The sequence below is a fragment of the Peromyscus leucopus genome, chromosome 3 (genome assembly GCF_004664715.2).
Source record: "Peromyscus leucopus breed LL Stock chromosome 3, UCI_PerLeu_2.1, whole genome shotgun sequence".
Lineage (NCBI taxonomy): Eukaryota > Metazoa > Chordata > Mammalia > Rodentia > Cricetidae > Peromyscus > Peromyscus leucopus.
The window spans coordinates 18,240,598-18,262,993 of NC_051065.1; the positions used below are offsets into that span (position 1 = coordinate 18,240,598).

Sequence of the window (22,396 nt, forward strand, 5' to 3'; positions counted from 1 at the left end):
TTATAACTTAAATTAATCCATTTATAGTACATTCTATCATGTGGCATTGCATCTCTTCCATCTTTCACCTCTTGTGTCCTCTCTGTGTGGCTGATGACTCTACCCTTCTTCTTCCCAGAGTCCTCTCTGTCCCCAGAAATCCTGCCTAACCTCTTTCTAGCTACTGACCGTTCAGCTTTTTATTACACCATCCATAGCAATACACCTTCACACAGTGCAAATATCCCACAACAGAGGCACTGTTGACACCTTCCTCTTAGATAATTTGATTAGTACAGCTCAGTATCATATGAGAGGAATCATTGTTTTTATTGTTTGTCATAAAGCTATTGTTAGATTAAAATGGCCCCAATAGTCTCCATCATGCTGCTAATTTAAGTAAGCTGTGTCACCGGTTACATATTGTCTTTACCCCAATTCTGTCATCATGGCTTTGTTCTCTAAAGTTTCATGTTCTGTATCTGTTAGCTTGATCTTGGCACATTGACTGCTGTTCATTCCTGTTGAGATCCAGGGTCCTGTTAAACGTTATTCTCAGCCCCATGTCTTTAGCAAACACAGACTCTGGCCTCTGTTAGTCCATCCAGTCCCTTGTAAACAAGCAACAAGCAATGCACAGTGTTGGTAGACCGACTTCGGGAACCTGCCATTAGAACAGACAGACAACTTCTGTGCCTGTCGATAGGGCAGAGCAGACAGGCAGGACAGGAAGGGGCTTTTAGAAATACGAGAGCATTTCATAAGGAATCAAGAAGCAAAGCAGGACACGAGGAGGGGACTTTAAGAAATGAGTATTGGAACAGAAAAAGGATCAAGAATGGGTAGGTACCTCTAGGTCTCAGCACTTGCCTTAGTGACTCAGCACACTGTCTAAATCGTTGGCTGATTGGCACCATGCCAGAGGAGGTGGGACTTTGTGAGCTCAGACCTGTGCACATTCACCTCATATAATCTGTGTCATTGCCCCAAGACCCAGAAACTCTTACATTGTCTGACAGCCCGGGTCCCACTTTATGTCGTCTGATAGCCTGGGTCCCACTGTTATGTCCTCTAATAGCCATGGCCCCACAGCTGACATGTACTGGAGCTTCGATTTAAGGTCTAAAAGTCTGAGCTATTAAGTTTCACTATTCAACCTCATTTTGGGTATAACACAACTTTATATATATATATATATACACATATATATATATATATATTGCTCAACTTTACATATATATAAAGATATGTATATATAAATATATATATTATATCCAACTTCCAACTTTTGTGCTATTTGTTTAATTTTCTCCAGTGAAGGAGTAAATCAGATGGTCCAATGCCGAGTATAAGACAAATCTCTCAGGATTATAGGAAACATACTGTAATCATAAACTTAATGTTGACACCTTTTCCTTTTTCCCCAGAAAGAAGAAATTATCAAACTTATTATCGAAATATGTGGTAAGATTTAATTATCAAGAAAGTGAAATGTCCTGTACAGTATAAGCCCTACTGTGTGCTGTGTGGCAGAGCTAATGTGATCGTTCAGGAGACACATGTCCATGGTGGGGAAATGGGAGGCTCACCTGAAGAGTCAGAGGGACATGGAGAGGTGACAGGGGGGAGGCTGTTGTTTTCTTATTTTCTTAAGGCTGTCTGGAGAGTGGGAGGCCCCAGGGTGTGGGTAGCAGGGCCTTTATAAGTGCTGTGCTCATCCATAGTCAGTGACTTCCCTGAGCCTGGGAAGAAACCCGACAGGATGGAAATTTGGTTGCAAAAGCCCAACACACACCGGAGACTAGCTAAGGACAGCCACAGGCTTTTCCCTCAGCTGGGATGTCTCTCCAAAGGGAGTTTCAGTGTGATTTCTGACACTGTGTTCTAGCTCACAGGCAGGAAGACATTCAGGGGTCCACCTTGTTTCACAAGGAAATCTAAATTCCCTCATGGCCAAGAACTTTAGAGTCAGAGTTACCAGAGAGAGAGAATAATGAAAAAGATTAGCGGAAGGAGAAGATGGATGGGATGAGGATGACTTCTGTGTTTGAAGGAGACAGAGGCAAGAATAGTACTAAATCCCAGCACTTTGTCTCCTGAGAGCTGAGACCTCTGGTAATAGGACAGTTTAGACATGGCTTCTGGATTAGATCTTTGGGACCCCGGCTCTGAATGGTTGCTTATCAACCAGTTTTTTCTGGAATCCCTCTTATCACAGGGTTCAGGTGCAGATGGACTGCTGGCTTCCTTGACAGCTTGGGAGCTGTAATAATCCTCCCAGTGGGGGACTGGAGACACTCCCTGTAGGCTCCAGGGCCCTAATCTACCCCCTAATTAAACATTTTCATCCCTTCACTTTATCCATCCGGCATACCAGTGAGCAAATCTCCAGTTCCACTTAAAGATATGGTTGAAGGTTAAAATAAGCAGCTTTGGGCTGTAGTTTAAATACAAACTGTAGAATGAGGAAAGCAAATTCAGAACAGCAGTCGCCTCTGAGAGAGGGATGGAAGCAAGGAGGCTTACACAGAACATGCTAAGTTTTCAAAAGGCTTTTACAGTTTAATATAAGACATACAGGTGTTTATTATCTGCTGTACTACAGTTCCACTCTTCTGTGGTATGACACTATTAGTGGGGAGACAGAAAAATGTCTGTTTACCCCAGATAGGAAATGGATGACAGATCAAAGTCACAATGTTACCAAAGTCCGATTTGGTGAGCCAATGAGTTTATTGGAGTGACTCTCAGGAATCTGTGGGAGGGGTTACTTACAAGAACATAAATGACTAAAAGGCACCAGCATTACCAGAAGACATCCCAAGCATTGTGCCTGCTTAAAAAAAACAAAAAGCAAAAACAAAACTAGAATCTTAATCCAGAACTCTCTATGTGACTGGTAGGCAGTCCTTTCTGCTTCTATATGAATCTGGTAAATTTCAGCGACTTTCTAAGACTTGTGAGTTGTTGATTTCCTCCTTCTAGAACTTCCTTCATCTTAAGCAACTTCTGTCCAGGTTAGAATATTTCAGTTTGGAGGAAATTTCTACAAAACAGCCCCCCATACATATTTTTTTGAATAAAGTGTGGAGTCCAAAGAGGAGAGAGTTATAAGCTGCTCCTACTGCAATAGGAAAAGAAGACCACAGCTGAGTCCTTTGGTTCATTGCCACCCATCTTGCCACTTTCCCATGGTGGTGATATTAATCTGTAATGTTTTTTTCATTTCTGTAACATTTCTATGTCTATATTCATCCTTAGGTTGTGGGCCCAAATGCAAAGAGATGCCACTGGAGTTGGTGTTTGTGATTGACAGTTCAGAAAGTGTGGGACCAGAGAACTTTCAGATCATCCAAAATTTTGTGAAGACTCTGGCTGACCGGGTAGCCCTGGACCTTGCCACAGCCCGGATAGGCATAATCAACTATAGCCACAAGGTAGAGAAAGTGGCTAGCCTGAAGCAGTTCTCCAGCAAGGATGATTTCAAGCTGGTGGTGGACAACATGCAGTATCTGGGAGAGGGCACCTATACAGCCACTGCTCTTCAAGCAGCCAATGACATGTTCAAGGAAGCAAGGCCAGGTGTAAAGAAGGTGGCCTTGGTGATCACTGATGGACAGACAGATTCCCGAGATAAAAAGAAACTGGCAGACGTGGTGAAGGATGCCAATGACTCCAATGTGGAAATATTTGTGATTGGGGTGGTGAAGAAAGATGATCCCAACTTCGAAATTTTTCACCAAGAAATGAATGTCATTGCTACTGACCCAGAACACGTTTATCAGTTTGATGATTTCTTTACCCTACAAGGTAAGGATGTCTGCCCCAGTACCAAGGGATTTATGGTATTCTGGGTATTTTGCAGTATTTGCAGATTTATGGTGTTCTTTGCAGTATCACCACGAGATTATCTTGGCAACAGCCATGTGGGAGCCCGTTTTCAGGTTCCTTGTGGCTTTACCCAGCAGATCTGCATAGAGAGGATGATTAGACCACGGGCCTGACTGCAGGTGTCTGAGATGGTCTGTACTTGTCTGTGAAGCGGGGACGTCTTTTGCTCCATCTCTTGTTGTTTCTATAAATACCTAGGGCAGAGACAGTCAGGCCCCGTTGGAAAAGGTTCCAGGCCCTCTTGAGGCTATCCTTTATTTTCTATCTGTTTATCTCCACAATCTAAATCCTTCTATCTAATATTTTCTGCTACTCTCACTCAAGAAAACTCTGAAGAGCTGTGGGGTTGGTGGGTAGCTGCCCCGCACAGCCAGAAACCAGGAAGTTAAAGAGGATTATGTCAACATTACATTGTAGCCTGTAAACGACCCAAGGTTAAAGACTAAGTGTTGTGACATTGAGTGTAGAGGACACAATCCTGTATTTATTCATGTGTGAGTGTTCAGTTGTGGAGCTCAACTGGAGTTTCCATGGCAATGGACAGGGATGAAGGGAAAGAACGGGACTTTCGATGTTGGGACTATTGGTAACTGTTCACAAGTTTCCTAACTATAAGAAGGGGTGTCTTGACCAAAAAGCAAAGCAGAAAACAACAACAACAACAAAAAAAAACCCAAAACAAACAAACAAAAAACTGGAATTGAAAAGAAATTTAAAAAACTTGATGATAAAGTTATGGAAGTCTAAAGTGATGAGAAATGCAAGCAACAGGGCTTGGAGGTCATGCTCGAGTTGCTCGCTTTATACTTACAATTTATAAATTTATAATTTTTATTATATTTTATATTAATTATTATAATATTTTTATTATATTATTAAATTTTATTTTTATAATTTCAAATTATAATATTTACAATTATAAAATTTATACTTGGTAATTTATCTTAAATAGTAACCTTTGGAAGTATGTCACTATGCTAACCTGATGGGCATTCTTAAACTAAATATCTTTTTGTATTTACTGATACTTACCAATGGGAAAACTAGTATGCAGCTGAGTACTACTTCACCACCTCAGGCTCTTCCTATACCAAGTACCAAAACCACCAGCCATAGGGGTAACTTACCATGCTCACGAGGTTTGCTGATCTGGGTCTCCATTTCCTCAATGTTCTGCTGGCTGACTGGTAGATTCATCTGATGTATTCAGTTTCACTGGGCTGTTCATATGATAGAATGACCAAAAGTATCACACATTTGAGAAAAGAGTTATATTTTACCAATTGAATTAGGGTTTTATCATCTTATCTGAGAGAGTTTTTAATTTGTTACAGTAATAAAGAATATATTTTTGGATTAATTGGCCTTTTGTTAACCCTAAAACCAGATGCAACTACCTATTTTACTTAGTATTAGGAGGCTAGCCCTGTCTCCAGAATAACTCAGTGAGCTGGCACTTTGGATAAATGAGCATTGATGATACTTATGCCTTCTGTGCTACTGTGTGCTATTAAATAAAGAGATTTGGCACAATCGTTTACAGATAATGACATGTTTCCTACCATAGTTAGCTTAGCAGTTTAGTTCAAATGATGGGAAAAGCTTGTTTAAGGACAGTGCTGATCTCTTGAAGTAGGATTGAGTAAAGTTTCACTGCTCCACTAATCCCCTTTTCTGCTCCTGTTTAAAAAGATACTCTGAAGCAAAAATTGTCCAAAAAAATTTGTGAGGATTTTGATTCCTATCTCATTCAAGTGTTTGGATCATCATCCCTTCAACCTGGATTTGGGATGTCAGGGCGAGATCTCGGCACATCTACTCCAAAGCCCACAAAAGAAATGTCTGAGTCGGTAAGTAGCTGTGAGCTGGGAAGTAGCTGAGAGTTGGGAAGTAGCTCTCGGTCAGTAAGTAGCTGTTGGCTTACTCCTTGCACCGAAATGGTGTCTGTCTGATATTGAAGGCATTGTCCCTGCCCTGCCTGCTCAGGATCAGCTGAGCTACATATAATTTTAGGTCCTTGGTTCCAAGTGTTACCATCTCGATGGTAGATCTCCAGTCTTGAAATAGCCCTGGAACTTATAACATGAAGATGGATTAATTTTTTTCCATTTTTGATATAATTTATTGAGCATCACAAATAATACATTTATATTATACTGTTACCATCATAGTAGACATGCGCCCTGGGACAGATTAATACTATGTTATTTAAATTTACCCCCTTGTTATGCTTTGCATATCATTTTCTACTAAGCTACAGATTTCCCACATTCATTCATTGGTACAGCTGCCTTGTAGCCTCTCAGGTTTTCCCAAAGTTTACACATGTGTCCAAGTGTCAATCTCCCAACTCCATATCACATTCTTATCCTTCAGGCTTTCTGCTTCTGTTCATGGAATGGGAGGGGGGGCTGTACATGACCATGGTACAAGGTGGGTACAGGTGGGTGCTCAGGACTGGTGCTCAGCTTCCTAGTGAGGATAGCTTCCTCCTGGAGACAGAGACAAACATAACTGTCCTCTTAGCAAGCTTCTGGAAACTGACTTAAACCAATCAGATCCGGAGAAAACTAGAGAGTCTCTTGTTGTTTGTTTGTTTGTTTGTTTTTACTCTTTTGAGGGGCCTGCACGCAGCTTCCAAATAAATCACACATGAAGGCTTATTCTTAATTGTAAATGTCCGGCCTTAGCTTGGATTGTTTCTAGCCAGCTTTTCTTAACTTAAAATTAACCCATCTACCTGTTGGCTCTGGGCTTTTCCTTTTCTATTCCCATATACCTTTCTTTGTTTCTTACTCTGTGACTTGCTGTGTAGCTGGGTGGCTGGCCTCTGGGTCCTCTCCTTCTGTGGCAACTCCTTTTTTTTTTTCTTTCTCCTTCTATATATTCTCTCTGCCTGCCAGCCCTGCCTGTCCTTTCTCCTGCCTTGCTGGGATATGAGATGTGTAAGAGTCTTGGTTGAGAGATTATAAGGTTGTAAATAAGCTAAGCAGGGGCAGTAGAAATAAGAGGAAGGTGTAGATTGAAGAGCTTTTTCTAGGTAGAATTAGCAGGATTTGGTGAGTTGGCAGTTGGAGCAAAGGTGGGTCTTGATGTGACCATGGGAATACCAGCTTAGAGATAAGATAGAGTGAAATACCATAGATGACAATGAAGACTACATGGTGGGGGGGGGCTACTTCTTAAAAAGAAGATAATGAAGTTTGTTTGCACCATGTTAAAGCCCTTAGTAGCATCCAAGGATAAGTTAATATAGGAATGAGGAACAAGAAGACCATGTGCCTTTGGAATGGTATCCTAGGAATTCTGATCGCCCTGAGAGGCAAGTGACTTTAATAGATGGTGAGAAGTGAAGCACTCCAGATGAGGATGGGGAGGGTGAGATAATCTGAATTTCTTTTTTTTGTTGTTGTTGTTTTGTTTTGTTTTTTATTTATTTATTTATTTATTTATTTATTTATTTATTTATTTATTTATTTTGAGTAAAACAAAAACTTATTATAAGCCACAGTCATCCTAGGGTCCCCCCTGCTATACAGCCTCCCTGGTTCTGTGGGTTGCAGTCTGATTGTCCTTTGCTTTATATCTTGTATCCACTTATGAGTGAGTACATTCCATGTTTGTCCTTCTGGGTTTGGGTTACCTCACTCAGGATGATATTTTCTAGTTCCATTCATTTGTCTGCAAATTTCATTCTGTCATTGTTTTTCTCTGCTGAGTAATACTCCATTGTGTATATGTACCACATTTTCTTAATTCATTCTTCAGTTGACAGGCATCTAGGTTGTTTCCAGGTTCTGGCTATTACAAATAGTGCTGCTATGAACATAGTTGAGCATGTATCTTTGTGGTATGATTGAGCGTTCCTTGGGTATATGCCCAATAGTGGTATGGCTGGGTCTTGGGGTAGATCTATTCCCAATTTTCTGAGAAACCACCATACTGATTTCTACAGTGGTTGTACAAGTTTGCATTCCCACCAACAGTGGAGGAGTGTTCCCTTTGCTCCACATCCTCTCCAACATAGACTGTCATTAGTGTTTTTGATCATTGCCATTCTGACAGGTGTAAGGTGGTATCTCAGAGTCATTTTGATTTGCATTTCCTTGATGATTAAGGATGTTGAGCATTTCTTTAAATGTCTTTCAGCCATTTGTGATTCTTCTTTTGAGAATTCTCTGAATTTCTTGGAATACTCCCAAGTCAATGGGTTCTCTTAGTAGAAGAATTTGTAAGCAACCAGTTTCCCAATAATGATTTAGTCTGAGCAGACAAACGTACATTCACCTCAGCTTAAACCTTTGAGATACCTGAGAAATCTCATCAAATAAAGGTAGATGTACATGCACAGAAATGAAATGTTATTATAACTATGTGTGTATATAAATGGTTATTTGTTTAATCCCAGCACTTGGGAGGCAGAGGCAGGTGGATCTCTGTGAGTTCGAGGCCAGCCTGGGCTACCAAGTGAGCTCCAGGAAAGGCGCAAAGCTACACAGAGAAACCCTGTCTCGAAAAAAGAAAAAAAAAAAAAAAAAAAAAAAATAAATGGTTATTTGTCTTAGTCACATTGTTCTATTGCTGTGAAGAGATACCATGACCATGGCAATTCTTACAGAAGAAACCATTTAATTGGGGCTTGCTTACAGTTTTAGAGGATTAATCCATGACCATCATGGTGGGAAACAGACAGGTACTCAAGCAGTAGCTGAGAGCTTTACATCCTGATTCATAGGCATCAAGCAGAGACAGACAGACAGACAGAGACAGAGAGAGTGACAGAGAGAGACAGAGACACACAGAGAGACAGACAGAGACACACAGACAAAGAGAAAGAGAAACTGATATTGAGCCTGGGATGGGCTTTTGAAACCTCAAAGCCAACTCCCAGTGACACACTGCCTCTACAAGGCCACACCTGCTAATCCTTCCCACACAGTTCTACTACTACTGAGGCCCAAGCATTTAAACATATGAGCCTATGGAAGGCATTCTCATTCAAAACACCCAGTCATATTCTGTGCATGAGTATCTAACTGTATTGCTATAACATCCAAGTATCTGAAATAAAATGAATCAATTAAAACCTTCAGGTTCTCAAATTGTTCCCGTCTATTCTAAGCCATGTTGCAAAGTATGCAAATGGCTAGAAGTCTATTTCTCTTTCTTTTGTGTGTGCCTTATTCCTTTCTTTGCTGTCCTTTTTATCACTTCGTTCAGATACGTCTGTCATTCCTCTTCCTTATCTTTCTGAAAAAAATCTGTTCTTAGGGAAAAATTTGGTATGAATTATTTACACTTTAGTCTGAAATTTAAGTTGGTGGTGTCTACTGCAAAGAAAATCTAACCTTTTAAGCATTCCATTTAACTATAGAAGGAGACTTGATCCTGACTGAGCTGTCCTCTTAAATATCTGAGAACAGTAATGTTGAGAAATAAGGATAGCAGAAGTATCTCCTGGTTCATAGCTGGGAAGACTCTGCTGTTTTTCTTGTAGAACAGTCAAGGGGAGCTATCTGTGATTATCCATCATACTCTGCCCCTCTTCTTAAGGGTAATTTATGCTTTCTTCTATAATTTATTACACTGTATATTATTAATAATTATGTGTGTATGTACCTTAATTTTCTAATTGATTGAAATCCCTTGAGGACACAATCTGCATCTAATTAAACCTTGTTTAATTACTTGACTTAAAATTATGTTTTGTTTTACATCTAGTAGACATTCAAGCCATACTTATTGATGAAATAAATGTTATATTAGCTATTGGCCTAAAAGAAAAAATCTGAAGCTTTTCTTCAATGAAAAATACTAATTACACTGTTATAAAATTATAAACATAAAAAGATCCTAGGATCCCAGTAGCACAGGAATTAAGACCAACAAATTTTTTGTTTGTTTTGTTTTTTTTTTTTTGAGACAGGATCTCACGATGTAGCTCTTGCTGTCCTGGAATTCTTATGTATACCAGGCTACCCTTGAACTCCAAAGAGATCCCCCTGCCTCTGCCTCTGGAGTGCTGGGACTTAAGATGTGCACCACTATACTTGACTTGACCTTTAATAAATGGGAATTTATGAAACTAAAAAGCTTCTGATTTCAGTAAGAGGCAGCCTACAGAATGGTTAAAATGCCTTTACCACCCATACATCTTACAAAGAGCTAAAGAGTTAGTGTGTAGAATATACAAAGTTCCCCCACACACACAAAAAAACAAGAAAACAAAAAACTCAATTTAAAGATGGAGTTCTCAAAAGATGAGACACAAATGGCTGAGAAACATTTAAGAAATGTTCAAAATGCTTAGCCATCAGGAAAAATACAAATTAAAACTACTTTGGGATTTCATCTTACCCTAGTCAGAATAGCTAAGTTTAAAAAAAAAAAAAATGACGACAAATGCTGGCACAGGATGTGCAGAAAGGGGAAGATGGACTCACTGCTGGTGTGAGTGCAAACTGGTGGGCCAGTGTGCAAACTGGTGTTGATTTCCCTCAAAAACCCAGAACTAGATCTACCATGTGATTCAACTCTACCCCTCCGCGGCGTATACACAAAGAACTCTGTGTCCTACTGCCTTAGGGTTTCTATTGCTGTGACAAAACACCATAACCAAAAAACGAGCTGGGGAGGAAAGGGTTCATTTAGCTTACACTTCTACAGCACTGTGCACCATTGAAGGACGTCAGGACAGGAACTCAAACAGGAAAGGGTCCTGTAAGTAGGAGCTGATGCAGAGGCCATGTCGGGATATTGCTTACTGGTTTGCTTTCCCTGGCTTGCTCAGCCTGGTTTCTATAGAACCCAGGACCACCAGCCCAGGGATGGAAACACCCACAATGGGCTGGCCCCTTTCCCATCAATCAATTAAGAAAATGCCTTACAGCCGGATCTTATGGAGGCAATTCCTTGATTAAGGTTCCTTCCGGATAGTTCTAGTTTGTGTGTGAAGCTGGCATATGACTATCCAGCAAACCTGCTGTAGAGATGCTTGCACATCCATGTTCGTTGCTGCCCTATTCACAGGAGCCAGGAGACGGAAATCACTTGTTTCTATCATTAGCCGATGAATAGGATGATAAAAATGCGGTGCATTCACACAGTGGGATATTATTCAGCTGTTAAGAAAAATGAAGTTTGTAGGTAAATGGATGGAGCTAGACACTGTCACTCTCAGTGGTGAAACTCAAGTTCAGAAAGACAAACATCAGATTTTCTCATTTGTGTATGTTAGTTTTGAATCTGCAGACACATGTCTGTTTCAAATTTGGAAAACCCACAGAGGTCTGGAAATTAGTGAGGGACCATGAGGGAGGGCTCCAGAGCAGGGGAGAGAGAACACAATGACAGAAAGGTTTAAGATAGAATAATGCAACAGGAAGGGTTAAGTGGAGTGGGGGATGGGAGGACAGGCTAGAAGAGGGAAAATGAGAAGATTAAATAACTAAAGACTTCAAAAAAGTTGGCAAAAACCTTCTACTGTAGATGCTTCCTAAATATATGATAGCATTAATAACTTTAACACTTCGTGTTTATTTATTCTTCCTGGTTTGGACAGTTGGGTTAAAGTTTCATGATATAAATGAAAGCAAGGCAGAGAAATCAATTAAACATCAACTTATCAGGTCAATCATTATATCCAGTAATGGTCCATTAATTCCATAAGCACCTCCAGTTCCTGTGTGAAGTTATCTTCCACAATTCTAAATGAATTAATAATTACTGTCTGTGCATGGACATTAATCTACTTGAACTAGTTTCTTACAGAATTCTTTATATATTTTTTTTCATTTTGAAGAAGTAGAAAGGAATGAAATCTTATCTACTCTTGAAAAAAAAATTCTTCGTGTCATGAAAAATTCTTCCTCAACTGCATATAACTTAGATCACTGACAGCCAGACCACTTTTTTTCTGGAGGATGTGGGGTTTCTATACTTACTGGTTCCCTAGCAACCAGATGACTGACAGCCAAGCTAGTGTGGGATGAGCCCCAGGGGCAGCTTTGTCACTGGATAGAGGGGGTGTGGTGGAGGGAGCATGCAAAGCTGCCCACTTCCTGCCAGTCTCCACTGCACAGGAATCCTCTGCCCCAGTGTACACTGCAGGTCATCACAGGGCTGACTTCTGTGCCATCGTGTCATTACCTGGATGCCCCTGTCTCCAGTTCTCTCTCTGCACCCATCATCCCATCTCAAGGTCACCCAAACAAGCCATTTCTGAGCTGGGCTCCATTGGGATTTTTTTTAAAGATGGGGGCTTATTTTATAGTCTGAGCTGACCTGAAGTTCACTATGCACCAAGGCTGGCCCCAAATCCATGGCAATCCTTCTGCTTCAGCCTCCTGTGTGCTGGGATTACAGACTGGAGCTAACATGCCAACTTTCTACTGGAACATTCTCAAAGAACTGCTACCCTGGTCAGGTTCAGACTTGATGCTGGAATTGAATATATTGCTTCACTCCAGAATCTGAGCCTGGCCTCTGGCCTCAGCTCTGACGTGATGCTATTTAACTAAACTTGGGACTCGGCTTCTCCCTCCCCACCAGACATTCTCCCAAGGCTCAGCAAGTAGGTTTCAGATTAACCTATTGTAAAAAATAAAGCAGCCTTTTCTGAATTCACTCTGCTCTTTTGCTAATATCCTATTTATTTCTATCTGCTCATAATAACATTACCACTTTTAGGATAGTGTCTTCTGTTCCATCTTTCTCTTGCTTTCCGGCTCTTTATTCTCTCTGCATGTGTCTGTGTCTTCTGCTCCTTCACTCCCTCTCTTTCCCCCATTTCTTCCTCACCTCACTCTCCTCTCATTCTCTGGTACCTCATTCTTCTTTCATCTTTCTGTAGTCCCTTTACTGTCATCTGAAGCCGGGGGTAGCCTCCAATGTGCCTCTGCTGTAGCTGAAGTTTTCTCCAGTCCTGCCTGGCCCATGGTCAGGACAAATCTCTCTCACCCACCAGTCCTGCAGCCACTCAGACCCAACCGAGTAAACACACAGAGACTTTTATATTGCTTACAAACTGTATGGCTGTGGCAGGCTTCTTGTTATCTAGTTCTTCTATCTTAAATTAACTCATTTTCTGTTAATCTATATGTCACCATATGTTCTGTGGCTTTACCTGCTGCCTTTACATGCTGCTCCCTGGACAGCAGTCTTGCATCTCTTTCCACTCTACCTTCCTGTTCTCCCAATTCTCCTCTTTGCTAGTCCCACCTATACTTCCTGCCTGGCTACTGGCCAATCAGTGTTTTATTTATCAATCAATCATCCACAGCACTCTGCAGATGGCCACCACGGACCAGCTGATTGCCAAATCCTTACTTGATCTCTCGTTTGTGTATAACATGACAGCCACCATCTGAAGTGAATTTCCACCCCTCTGCTAGTACTTTTTCAGTTACCTCAGGGGTTCCTCTCTCTTTCTCTGTCTGCCTCTTACATATAGACACCCCCTCAGCTCGTTCTCCCCCTTTCTTTCTCTTCTGAGATTTATTTTAAACTTGCTTTTTGTCTTCTACAGTCTCATTGTGAGTTCCAGGGACACACATCCTGACAACTGCCACACCTAAGTCCCCAATTCAGACCTTTGACTTGGACCCCACAGTCACCCTCTCATGACCTCTGTGTACCTTATTCTGACTGTTCCACAGATGGTTAGCCACCCCCACCCCACCCCCACTCACTGGGTTCTCTTTTATGTTTCCCTTCGGTGGTGCAGCCCATCAACCAGCCAGTCATCTCTTAGGAAACCTTTGATGCGTCCAGAGTATAACTCCCCACACTTTGTCTTCTCTAGAATGTTCTTGACATTCCTCTGTCCATTCTACCAACTTCTCTTCTCACTATGTCATTATGTCAAGAATAAATAACTCTTCATTTGCTTATATTAATAATATCACCACGTGAGCTGGGCGGTGGTGGTGCACGCCTTTAATCCCAGCACTCAAAAGGCAGAGACAGGTGGATCACTGTGAGTTTGAGTCCAGCCTGGTCTACAGAGTGAGGTCCAGGACAGGCACCAAAACTGCACAGAGAAAACCTGTCTTGGAAAACCCAATAATAATAATAATAATAATAATAATAATAATAATATCACCACATGGTCATAATTTATATCTCAACTCTTTCCTAAATAGTCTCTAGCTTATTAATTACCTAATGACAATGTCATTTTTTTCTTCTTAAAAAAATACAAGTTATGCTGGGCAGTGGTGGCACATGCCTTTAATCCCAGCACTCGGGAGGCAGAGGAAGGCGGATCTCTGTGAGTTCAAGGCCAGCCTGGGCTACAGAGTGAGTTCCAGGATAGGCTCCAAAGCAACACAGAGAAACCCTGTCTTGAAAAACCAAAAAGAAAGAAAGAAAGAAAGAGAGAGAGAGAGAGAGAGAGAGAGAGGGAGAGAAAGGAAGGAAGGAAGGAAGGAAGGAAGGAAGGAAGGAAGGAAGGAAGGAAGGAAGGAGGAAGGAAAAGAAAAAGATACAAGTTATTTCACTTGCATATATAATTCACTATGGCTGAATTTCCTTAGAAACCTGTTTATAATAGACAGCCGATGTTAACTTGGTGCTAAGGCTGAGTGACAGAGGAGGAGAAATAGCATAGATGTTTGACAGTACCTGTATTTTCTTTGAATGTTCTATAGAAGTAAAATTTTATAGGCTTCTTAATCATATTATAGTGACTATGACAAAGTACCCTATCCCAAGGCCATAATCAAGGGCACTGAAAATGTCAAGAGACATCAGACCAAGCTTATTGCTGTTTAGTTTCTCTGATGCCGGCCAGATGTGCTTACATTGGCCAAATCCCAATTTACTTGTTTATAAAATAAAATTAATCCTCTCATTGTGGCAAGAAAGTCCAAATCTCAGCAAAACCTATGGAACAGCGAATTATTAGACTGTGAAGTTGCTGGGGAAGCACTGACTGTTGCTGATGGCTTATTACCCCTTGAGTGTGAGGTGTTCTGTCCTCCAGAATAGAAAACAAGGCAACTGGATACTGAGAACTGACCTAGAAGAAATACTGCAGACACGGAGTCAGAACACTTGGTGTGTGTTCTTAGTGCTGAAGATATATACTTTATTTCTTCAACTCCAAATTCTATGTTTTTTCCATTTTATTATTTCTAATATGGAGATGTATCTATTTCATGTATGTCCTATTTGGAAAAAAAGACTTCTAAGTTTCCTTGTGTTACTTCCTGATGAATGACAATCAAAATGTGGGAGACTTTAGTCTAGCATTCTACATCTGTGAAAGCCCTGGTCATTCCAGGGAAGGGCAGCTCAAGGCAGTCTAGAAACCTTGGAATGTGAATCACTTTCACTGTGTAGTAACTGCTAATGGACCTCCAAGAAGAGTTACCACCTGGGATAGTTCATTTAGGAGGAATCCAGTAAAGCCAGACAGACGCCTTTGAAGGTATTGGCTGTATTACCAACACCTACCATTGACCTACCATGCTGGGAAATGCTAAGTCTGAACAAAGCAGTCAGTGTACTTGTTTTTTAAAAACAACAACAAAAAAAACCCACTTAGAATTATTTATTTTATTGTTTTATGTGTATGAGTGTTTTGCCGGTAGTTGAGTGCCTGGAACCCTTGGAGGTCAGAAGAAGATAGTGGATCTCCATGTGACTGGAGTTGTAGATGGCTGTGAGCTGCCATGTGGGTGCTGGGAATTGAACCCAGGTCCTCTGCAAGTGCTTTTAACCACTGAGCCAAGTCTCCAGCTCTACACTTGCTTTTGAACAGTGTGATAGAGCAGAAATGGACAGAGTGGTGGGTAGGCTTAAGCTACCTGGTTGTGGTGAATTAGGTTTAAGCTTCCTAATTCACTTTCAGACAGTGGCTGTCCTGTTACACACAAATGAAAAATCAAGTTCCAGTCCCAGCCTGCATTTTTTGTTGTTAAAACTATATTCACATAGGAAAAAAATTAGAGTAGGGAAACTATATCAACAGTAATTATCTGTGAGTAGAATTGCTTCTGATTTCTATTTCGTTCTTTTTGCTTGTCCATTATTTCCTAAAATTCCTTTCAGCAAGCATGTTTGCTTTTGTAAGAAGGAAGAAAAATTTTAAATTGCCAACAACAACAATTACACATTTGTTTAATAGTCTCCAACTTGACTGAGCCAGAAGATTGATGAAATTATTTTCATTTATAGAAGGAAGTTAATTGTGTTTATTCTGAAACATGGTATAATGTTACAGTTGTGGAAATTCCGAAATGATCATGTGATTTAGGAAGCAAATAGGCATTTCTACATAGAGAAAAAGAGGAACTTCTCAGGCTCCAGGACTTGAGCTCTGTAAAGATTCAAAAGCAGAAGGAATGCCTTTAAGGCAGTTATTCTCAACCTGTGGGTCACGACCCCTTTAGAGGTCAAATATCAGATATCATGTGGATCAGATATTTACATTACAATTAATAACAGTTATGAGGCAATGAAAATAATTTTATGTTTGGGGTCACCACAATATGAGGAACTATATTAAAAGATCACAGCATTAGGAAGGTTGAATCCTTGCTGCCCAGAGCACGGGACACTCCCCTCAGAGACCCTCTGTTTCCCATTGTAGACTGCTCCCAGAGGCTTTTCTTTTGGTACAGTGTCATTTAAAGTGGCGATGGGAAGGAAGAGAACAGTGTTTCTTTGTGGGTCAGAGCCTTTCTCCCTTCCTGTTGGAGAACAGGGGACTGAACCATTTCCTTCCAGCCTGAAAATGTTCTATTTGAAGATACTAAGAGACACACACACATAAGTAATCAGGTTAAAGTGGGCTCACTGAAGAGGGTATGTGAGTATGTGTGCGTGTGTTTGCATGCATGTGTGTAGAGAATCGAATGCTGTAAAACAGTAGATAACGGAGGACATCTACGAATGACAGCTAGTTCCGCTCACTGTCTGCTGGGATCCCTGGTTTAAAAAATCATCAGAAAAACTCCTTTATTTAGTCCGTAGATTTGCTTACTGAAATCAACAAAAAGGAGGAGATTGAGGCACCTTGTAAGAAGAACCACACTGGGCTAGGACTGAGTTTGAGTGACTGATTCCATTCCATGTAGCTAAGTTCCAAGAAAGAAAAACAAAAACAAAAAACAAACAAAAAAACCCACTTACAATTATTCCTACAAGTGACTTGCCTAGCTCTTGATGATGGTCAAGAAAACGACTTTTGACTTTTTCTTAAGCAAAGTAATTTCCCTATTTCATTATATATCATAAATTGAGATGAAACTTGAAAGTTTGGGTGTAAACAATTTGCTTTTGTAGTTATGGTCTTGGGTGTCTTAGAGATGAAGTGCTTCTCAGAATCCTTAGAAGCTAAGCATCCTACAGCACTGGACATCAGCTGGGCTCTGGCGATAAATAGCAGGAGAAGGCACAGGATTTTCAGCTGGGACTGAGCAATCATCAAATGGGACGTGGGGGGGGGGCAGCTTTCATTTAAATTGTGTTGTCCTCTCTTGTCCCAAGTCTTTGACTCAAGATTCATTGAGTTATGGGTAGATATTTTGGAATATCTCAGTAAGAGTTCTAGGGTTAGGAAATGGAGTAAAAAAGACCAGATAATGCTAAATTAGTGTTGAATTTTTTTATTCATAGCAACAACCAAAAGAAGAGTGAAGACCATCTCTTTTCAATTTTACATATTTCATGCCCTGCATGCAATTCTCCATGGAAGTTCTCAGCAGAAGACCGTTTGAGCCCAGATACAGACAATGAGTGTGTACACACTAGAACCCACACTAAGTAGCAGGAAAGCCAATCTTTCTCTAGTCAGGGCCGGGGCACGATTTTGTGAGCTTTACTTGAAATAGTATTAGACAAAAAAAAAAAAAAAAAAAAAAAAAAAAAATCTTTATTTTTCCAAGAAATCGGTTAGCCTTGTTGAGTTGACATTATCAGAAACAAAAAATTATGTTTTTTTCCTTCTTTCTTGTGTGTGTGTGTGTGTTATATGAATGTGGCATGTATATATGATGTTTGTGTGTGTTTGGTATATGTGTGTGTTTTGTGGTATGTGTGATGTGTATGTGTTATATGAATGTGATATGTATATGTGATGTTTGTATATGTGTGTTATATGAATGTGGTGTGTATATGTGATGTGTGCGTGTGTGTGTGTGTGTGTGTGTGTGTGTGTGTGTGTGTGTGTAGGTTAATGTCTCTAGAGGCCAGAATGAAGAGATTGAACCTACCATGTTGACTGAGGCTGGTCACTTGGCTGTCCTGAGTCCGCCTGAGGCCACCAGTACACCTGAACCATTGCTCAGCAGCCCTGAGGAAACAGAAACCAGAACTCGAAATCCCAATTTGATTTTACAGTCAGAAAAATCACTGCACAGAGGTAAGAGACATCTGTCACACAGCTGCTGTATCCCCATTGTGAGGGAATCACACCAGCGTGGTCTCTAGAATTTCCTCCGAGGAAGTGCTATAACTTAATCGGGGAGACAAAGCTGGCTTTGGCTGAGTCCTATGGAACTTGAGGGGCAGCTGCCCAGAGAGTAAATGTCAGTCTGGAAATGTTATGGCACAGGTTTTATTCTGAATGTTTCAGAGGTGATTGTTTTCCTGTTTGCCATAGCCTCACTGGCTCTGTGTTCTTCTCAAATGCAGATATTTGGAGTTTTGACCCTTTTGATTGTATAACTCAGATTCTGATCCAGCAACATGTTTTCCAAGTTAGTATATGTACGGAGATATGCGTCACTGCATATGTTTTGCAACATACAAAAAAAGCAACAATACCCAAGTCCAACAGAAGCTTAGAAGAACTTGAAAACAGGTTGCACGATATAAGTTATTTAGTTCTTGAGGTAGGGGGTCGAGTAAATCTCTTCTTTTATATTAGGCCTAAGGAGTCTTCATAGCAGAAGTAGATTTAGAGATCAGTTTTGGCAAACAAATCCAGACACGCTCCAAACGTGAGGGAATGATTAATGGAGTCGAAGGGAAGACTGACTTTGCTATAGAGACGAAGCTGGTGATGCAGGAAGCATCTCCAAGATGGTCTTGGGCAGCTGGTTTCTGTTTGTCTGGCTTTTCTTACCTTGGGTAAGATTATTTTCAGGTAGAAAATAAGAATCAAGGCACTCTGCATTGTTGGTCAATGAGTCGGAGGCTCTGATTAAATTAGCGGCATGTGACCTTATTGTTTTGACTTTCCTATAGGGGTGCCCTTCTGAAGTCCACAGTAACTGACATTAGAGGGTCATGCCCTGTCTTCTTGGGGCCTGTAACAGTTGTCCTTTAAACAGACAACTGCAATATCAAAACCGCCCTTGGGTGCTTATGTTTTATTTAAATTAAATACAGAAGTCCTGGGCTGGGCACAGTAGCACATCCTTGTAATACCAGTCCTCAGGAGGTGGAGGGTGGAACATTACAAGTTCGAAGCCAGCCTGGGCTACCTTGTGAGACAATTTTTCAAAAATATAATCCTATCTTTTCCTGTCAGAAAATTCCCCAGAGGTGTTAGTAAATGGATTCTCACTTATGCCTTCTTGGAAATGTGCAATTTAATGGGGTTTCATAAAAATGAAAGACTTTATGTTGAAGGAATGGATCACCATGGTAGAGTTTCAGGTAGTGAGTGTAATATAGAACCCTCCTTTCAATAACTTAAAATCATGTTTTCTCAATTGGTCTGTTCCTATGCATAAAAAATTATGTTTTTACTTCATAAAGCTTTTGTTTTTTTCCCTGATGTCTTCAGAGAAAGAAAAACTCCTAATAACCTCCATCCCCTTTTCTCTCTAGATCCAAGATGTGAGGAAGCTCTGAAACCTGGAAACTGTGGTGACTATGTAGTTCGATGGTATTATGACAAACAGGTCAACTCCTGTGCTCGCTTTTGGTTCAGTGGCTGCAACGGCTCAGGAAACAGGTTCCACAGCGAAAAGGAATGCCGAGAAACCTGCATTAAACCATGAATTAACCTGCTTCCATTGGAGGTTCAGAAAGAGCCTAACACAAACAGTGCACCACATTAGAGCATACTCTAAGTACTGATAGTTCATAAACGTGTGGAATCCTCACAACCACCACTTACATCGTATTATATAGGACATAGTTTTACTAACTGCCTACCCTGGTGAGAAAGCGAAGACTCTCGTGATTTCAGTGGCTTGTCAGCTGTCACCTAGCGGAAGGGTGGAAGTGCTAGGGATTTGGACTCAGCTGGGTGACTTTAGAACACAGGCTTTATCTGCTTCACAGCCTGCAGTATGGCCCTGATTCCCGATCATTCTATTATACATATGATGTCAGATCAAACCCCACCCTGCCTGTGCCCCCCACTCTCAAGAGCCAGTCAGTGGAGAATTGTCTGTGATGGGAAGGACTTTGGTTTGAAAGTTGGTTGGAAAGTTGAAAGTAAGAATGTTGGCCTGTGAGCACTGGGAGAGTGGCAGAGGATGGTGAGGGCAGTGAAGAAATTAGCCCAAAGTGATAGCACAGAAAAATAAGTCTGAAATAAATTCACTAATTATAGACAAATGGACACTTCTCATCCCTCCTTGGTATCAAAGCCCTTTGCATGGTTAAACTATGTATTAAAATGAAACAGGTTTTATACTTTCCTTTAAAAAATACATGAGTGAGACTTGATTTTATGGTGAGGGAATGAGAATTCGTTCCACCATTTTGTAATAATTTTGTCACACCACGTGTGGGAAGGCTGCGAGTTCTGAGACAGCATTTTAACACATCATCTACAACATGCTTTCTCCTTCTCAGCCTGTCACTCTCCTTCAAGTTGGACACCAAAAAGCTCCAAACTAAGGAAATGGAAGGATAGCCATCCTGATCAAGATAACATTACCGGGGGTTTTGTGGTATAATTAAAATTGCATTATGTAATATTTTTATTAAAAGAGAACACATACCGCATGTGTGTCAGTTTTAAAAGAGGATGAGTCAGGCAGTAACCATATCACCTACAGATTAGACCAAAGCATGACTCTGTCGAAGTTCCAATGCCCCTCACGCTCTACCTTTCTATGCCAGGGATCATCTACTCCAAACTTGTTTCACTGTTGACTTTTCTATGTAATTTTACATGTAAAACTACTCTTATCTCTATGGATGCCTAAATAACATATAGTTAGTCCTGCATAGATTATAGATGTTTAAAAATGATGCTCTATTCTAGCCTTCTACAACTTAATATTTTAATTTAGCTGAATAATCAAGCCATATTTTATCTATATAAATATATTCCCAAATAATTTATTACTTAAATGTTGGAGTCTTAGACAACTTTTACTGAAATATGTACTTCTCTGTGATTTGCTAGATGACAGTTATTCATATGCATACATTTGTATGAATGTCATACTTGTGTAATATTTGTGGGAATATATAATATCTAATCACCACTTTGGCTATGATCAATTGAGCTGTTTCTATTTTATTTTTTCACTATTCTACCAGCATTACTGAGGATGTTTTCATATTTGTGACCCTGGAAACACAAATTCCAGTTTCTCAAGGGGTAGATACCCTAACTGGAATTTCTGAGATGTATATATTTAAAACTAGTATACATCATGCCAATTTCCTCCCCAAAGTGAACCCGTTTATTGTAAGTTCCCACCAGTTGTGGGTTGTTTGCATGTCAAATACACTGTCATTTGACACTTAGTGTTAGCAGATTTCTTCCCTTTGCTCAGATGACTGTAACGTGGTATCTTGTTTTAATGTGAAGTTCTCTGGGAACATCCTAGCCAGCTTCATTACCATCTGTGTTCCTGCTCTGTGAGATGCCTGTTTATAAGACTTTTTATTCAATTGTACTGTTTTCTTTATTGAGTTCTTGGAGTCCTTATATATTTTGAGTTCTATTTTGCTTGGTGTTTATATTGCTATCATGTTTATAACCCACCCTCATTTCTCCCTGTCTTCCTCTCCCTCTTCCTCCTCTCTTTCATTTTTTTTTGGCATTGTTTTCTGTTTTAATTTCTTTTTTTCTTTTTCTTTTTTTCCATTTTTAGATAAGGTTTCTCTGTATAGCCCTGGCTGTCCTGGAACTAGTGCTTGTAGACTGGGCTGGCTTTGAATTCACAGAGATCTGTCTGCTTCTGCCTCCAGAGTGCTGGGATTAGAGGCGTGCACCACCACTGCCCATCTTCTGTTTTAATTTTTAATGCAGTGAAGTTTTCCAGTCTACATTTGCACTGCTCAGCTTCTCAGCCATCTTTCCTGGGGGCAAGACTTCCCAGGACCAGAAATCATCAAGTGCTGGCAGCACCTACTTTCCCACCCCTGTGCCTGGAGATTGATTCCTTACCTTCCTCTAGCACTTGGGCGGTTTCAGAGTAGCGTCAGTTTTCGTCCTTCATCCTCTTTAGCTGGCCTTAAATGAAGGTCTGAGCTCTATCACATTTTTATTCTTTTATTTGTGGTGGAATTAAGGGCTTGGGGCATTTTCTTGTCTTCTGAAAGTCTAGCAATGCATTATAAAGTGTTTATTAGTCACCATATGTTGCTGGAAAAGTCGAAG

The 22,396-nt window shown here is 40.5% G+C and overlaps 1 protein-coding gene across 1 annotated transcript in view; it reads left to right on the plus strand.

The window, feature by feature from the left end:
• Positions 1 to 21,785, plus strand: part of Col28a1 (collagen type XXVIII alpha 1 chain) — a 164,140-nt gene extending 142,355 nt beyond the window's left edge. The window contains exons 31-35 of the mRNA XM_028869847.2: positions 1,407 to 1,443; positions 3,241 to 3,789; positions 5,563 to 5,720; positions 18,049 to 18,238; positions 19,654 to 21,785. Coding sequence (XP_028725680.1) covers positions 1,407 to 1,443; positions 3,241 to 3,789; positions 5,563 to 5,720; positions 18,049 to 18,238; positions 19,654 to 19,826 — 1,107 coding nt within the window. The 3' untranslated portion in view covers positions 19,827 to 21,785. The remainder of the gene's footprint in view (positions 1 to 1,406; positions 1,444 to 3,240; positions 3,790 to 5,562; positions 5,721 to 18,048; positions 18,239 to 19,653) is intronic.
• The last annotated feature ends 611 nt before the right edge of the window (positions 21,786 to 22,396 follow it).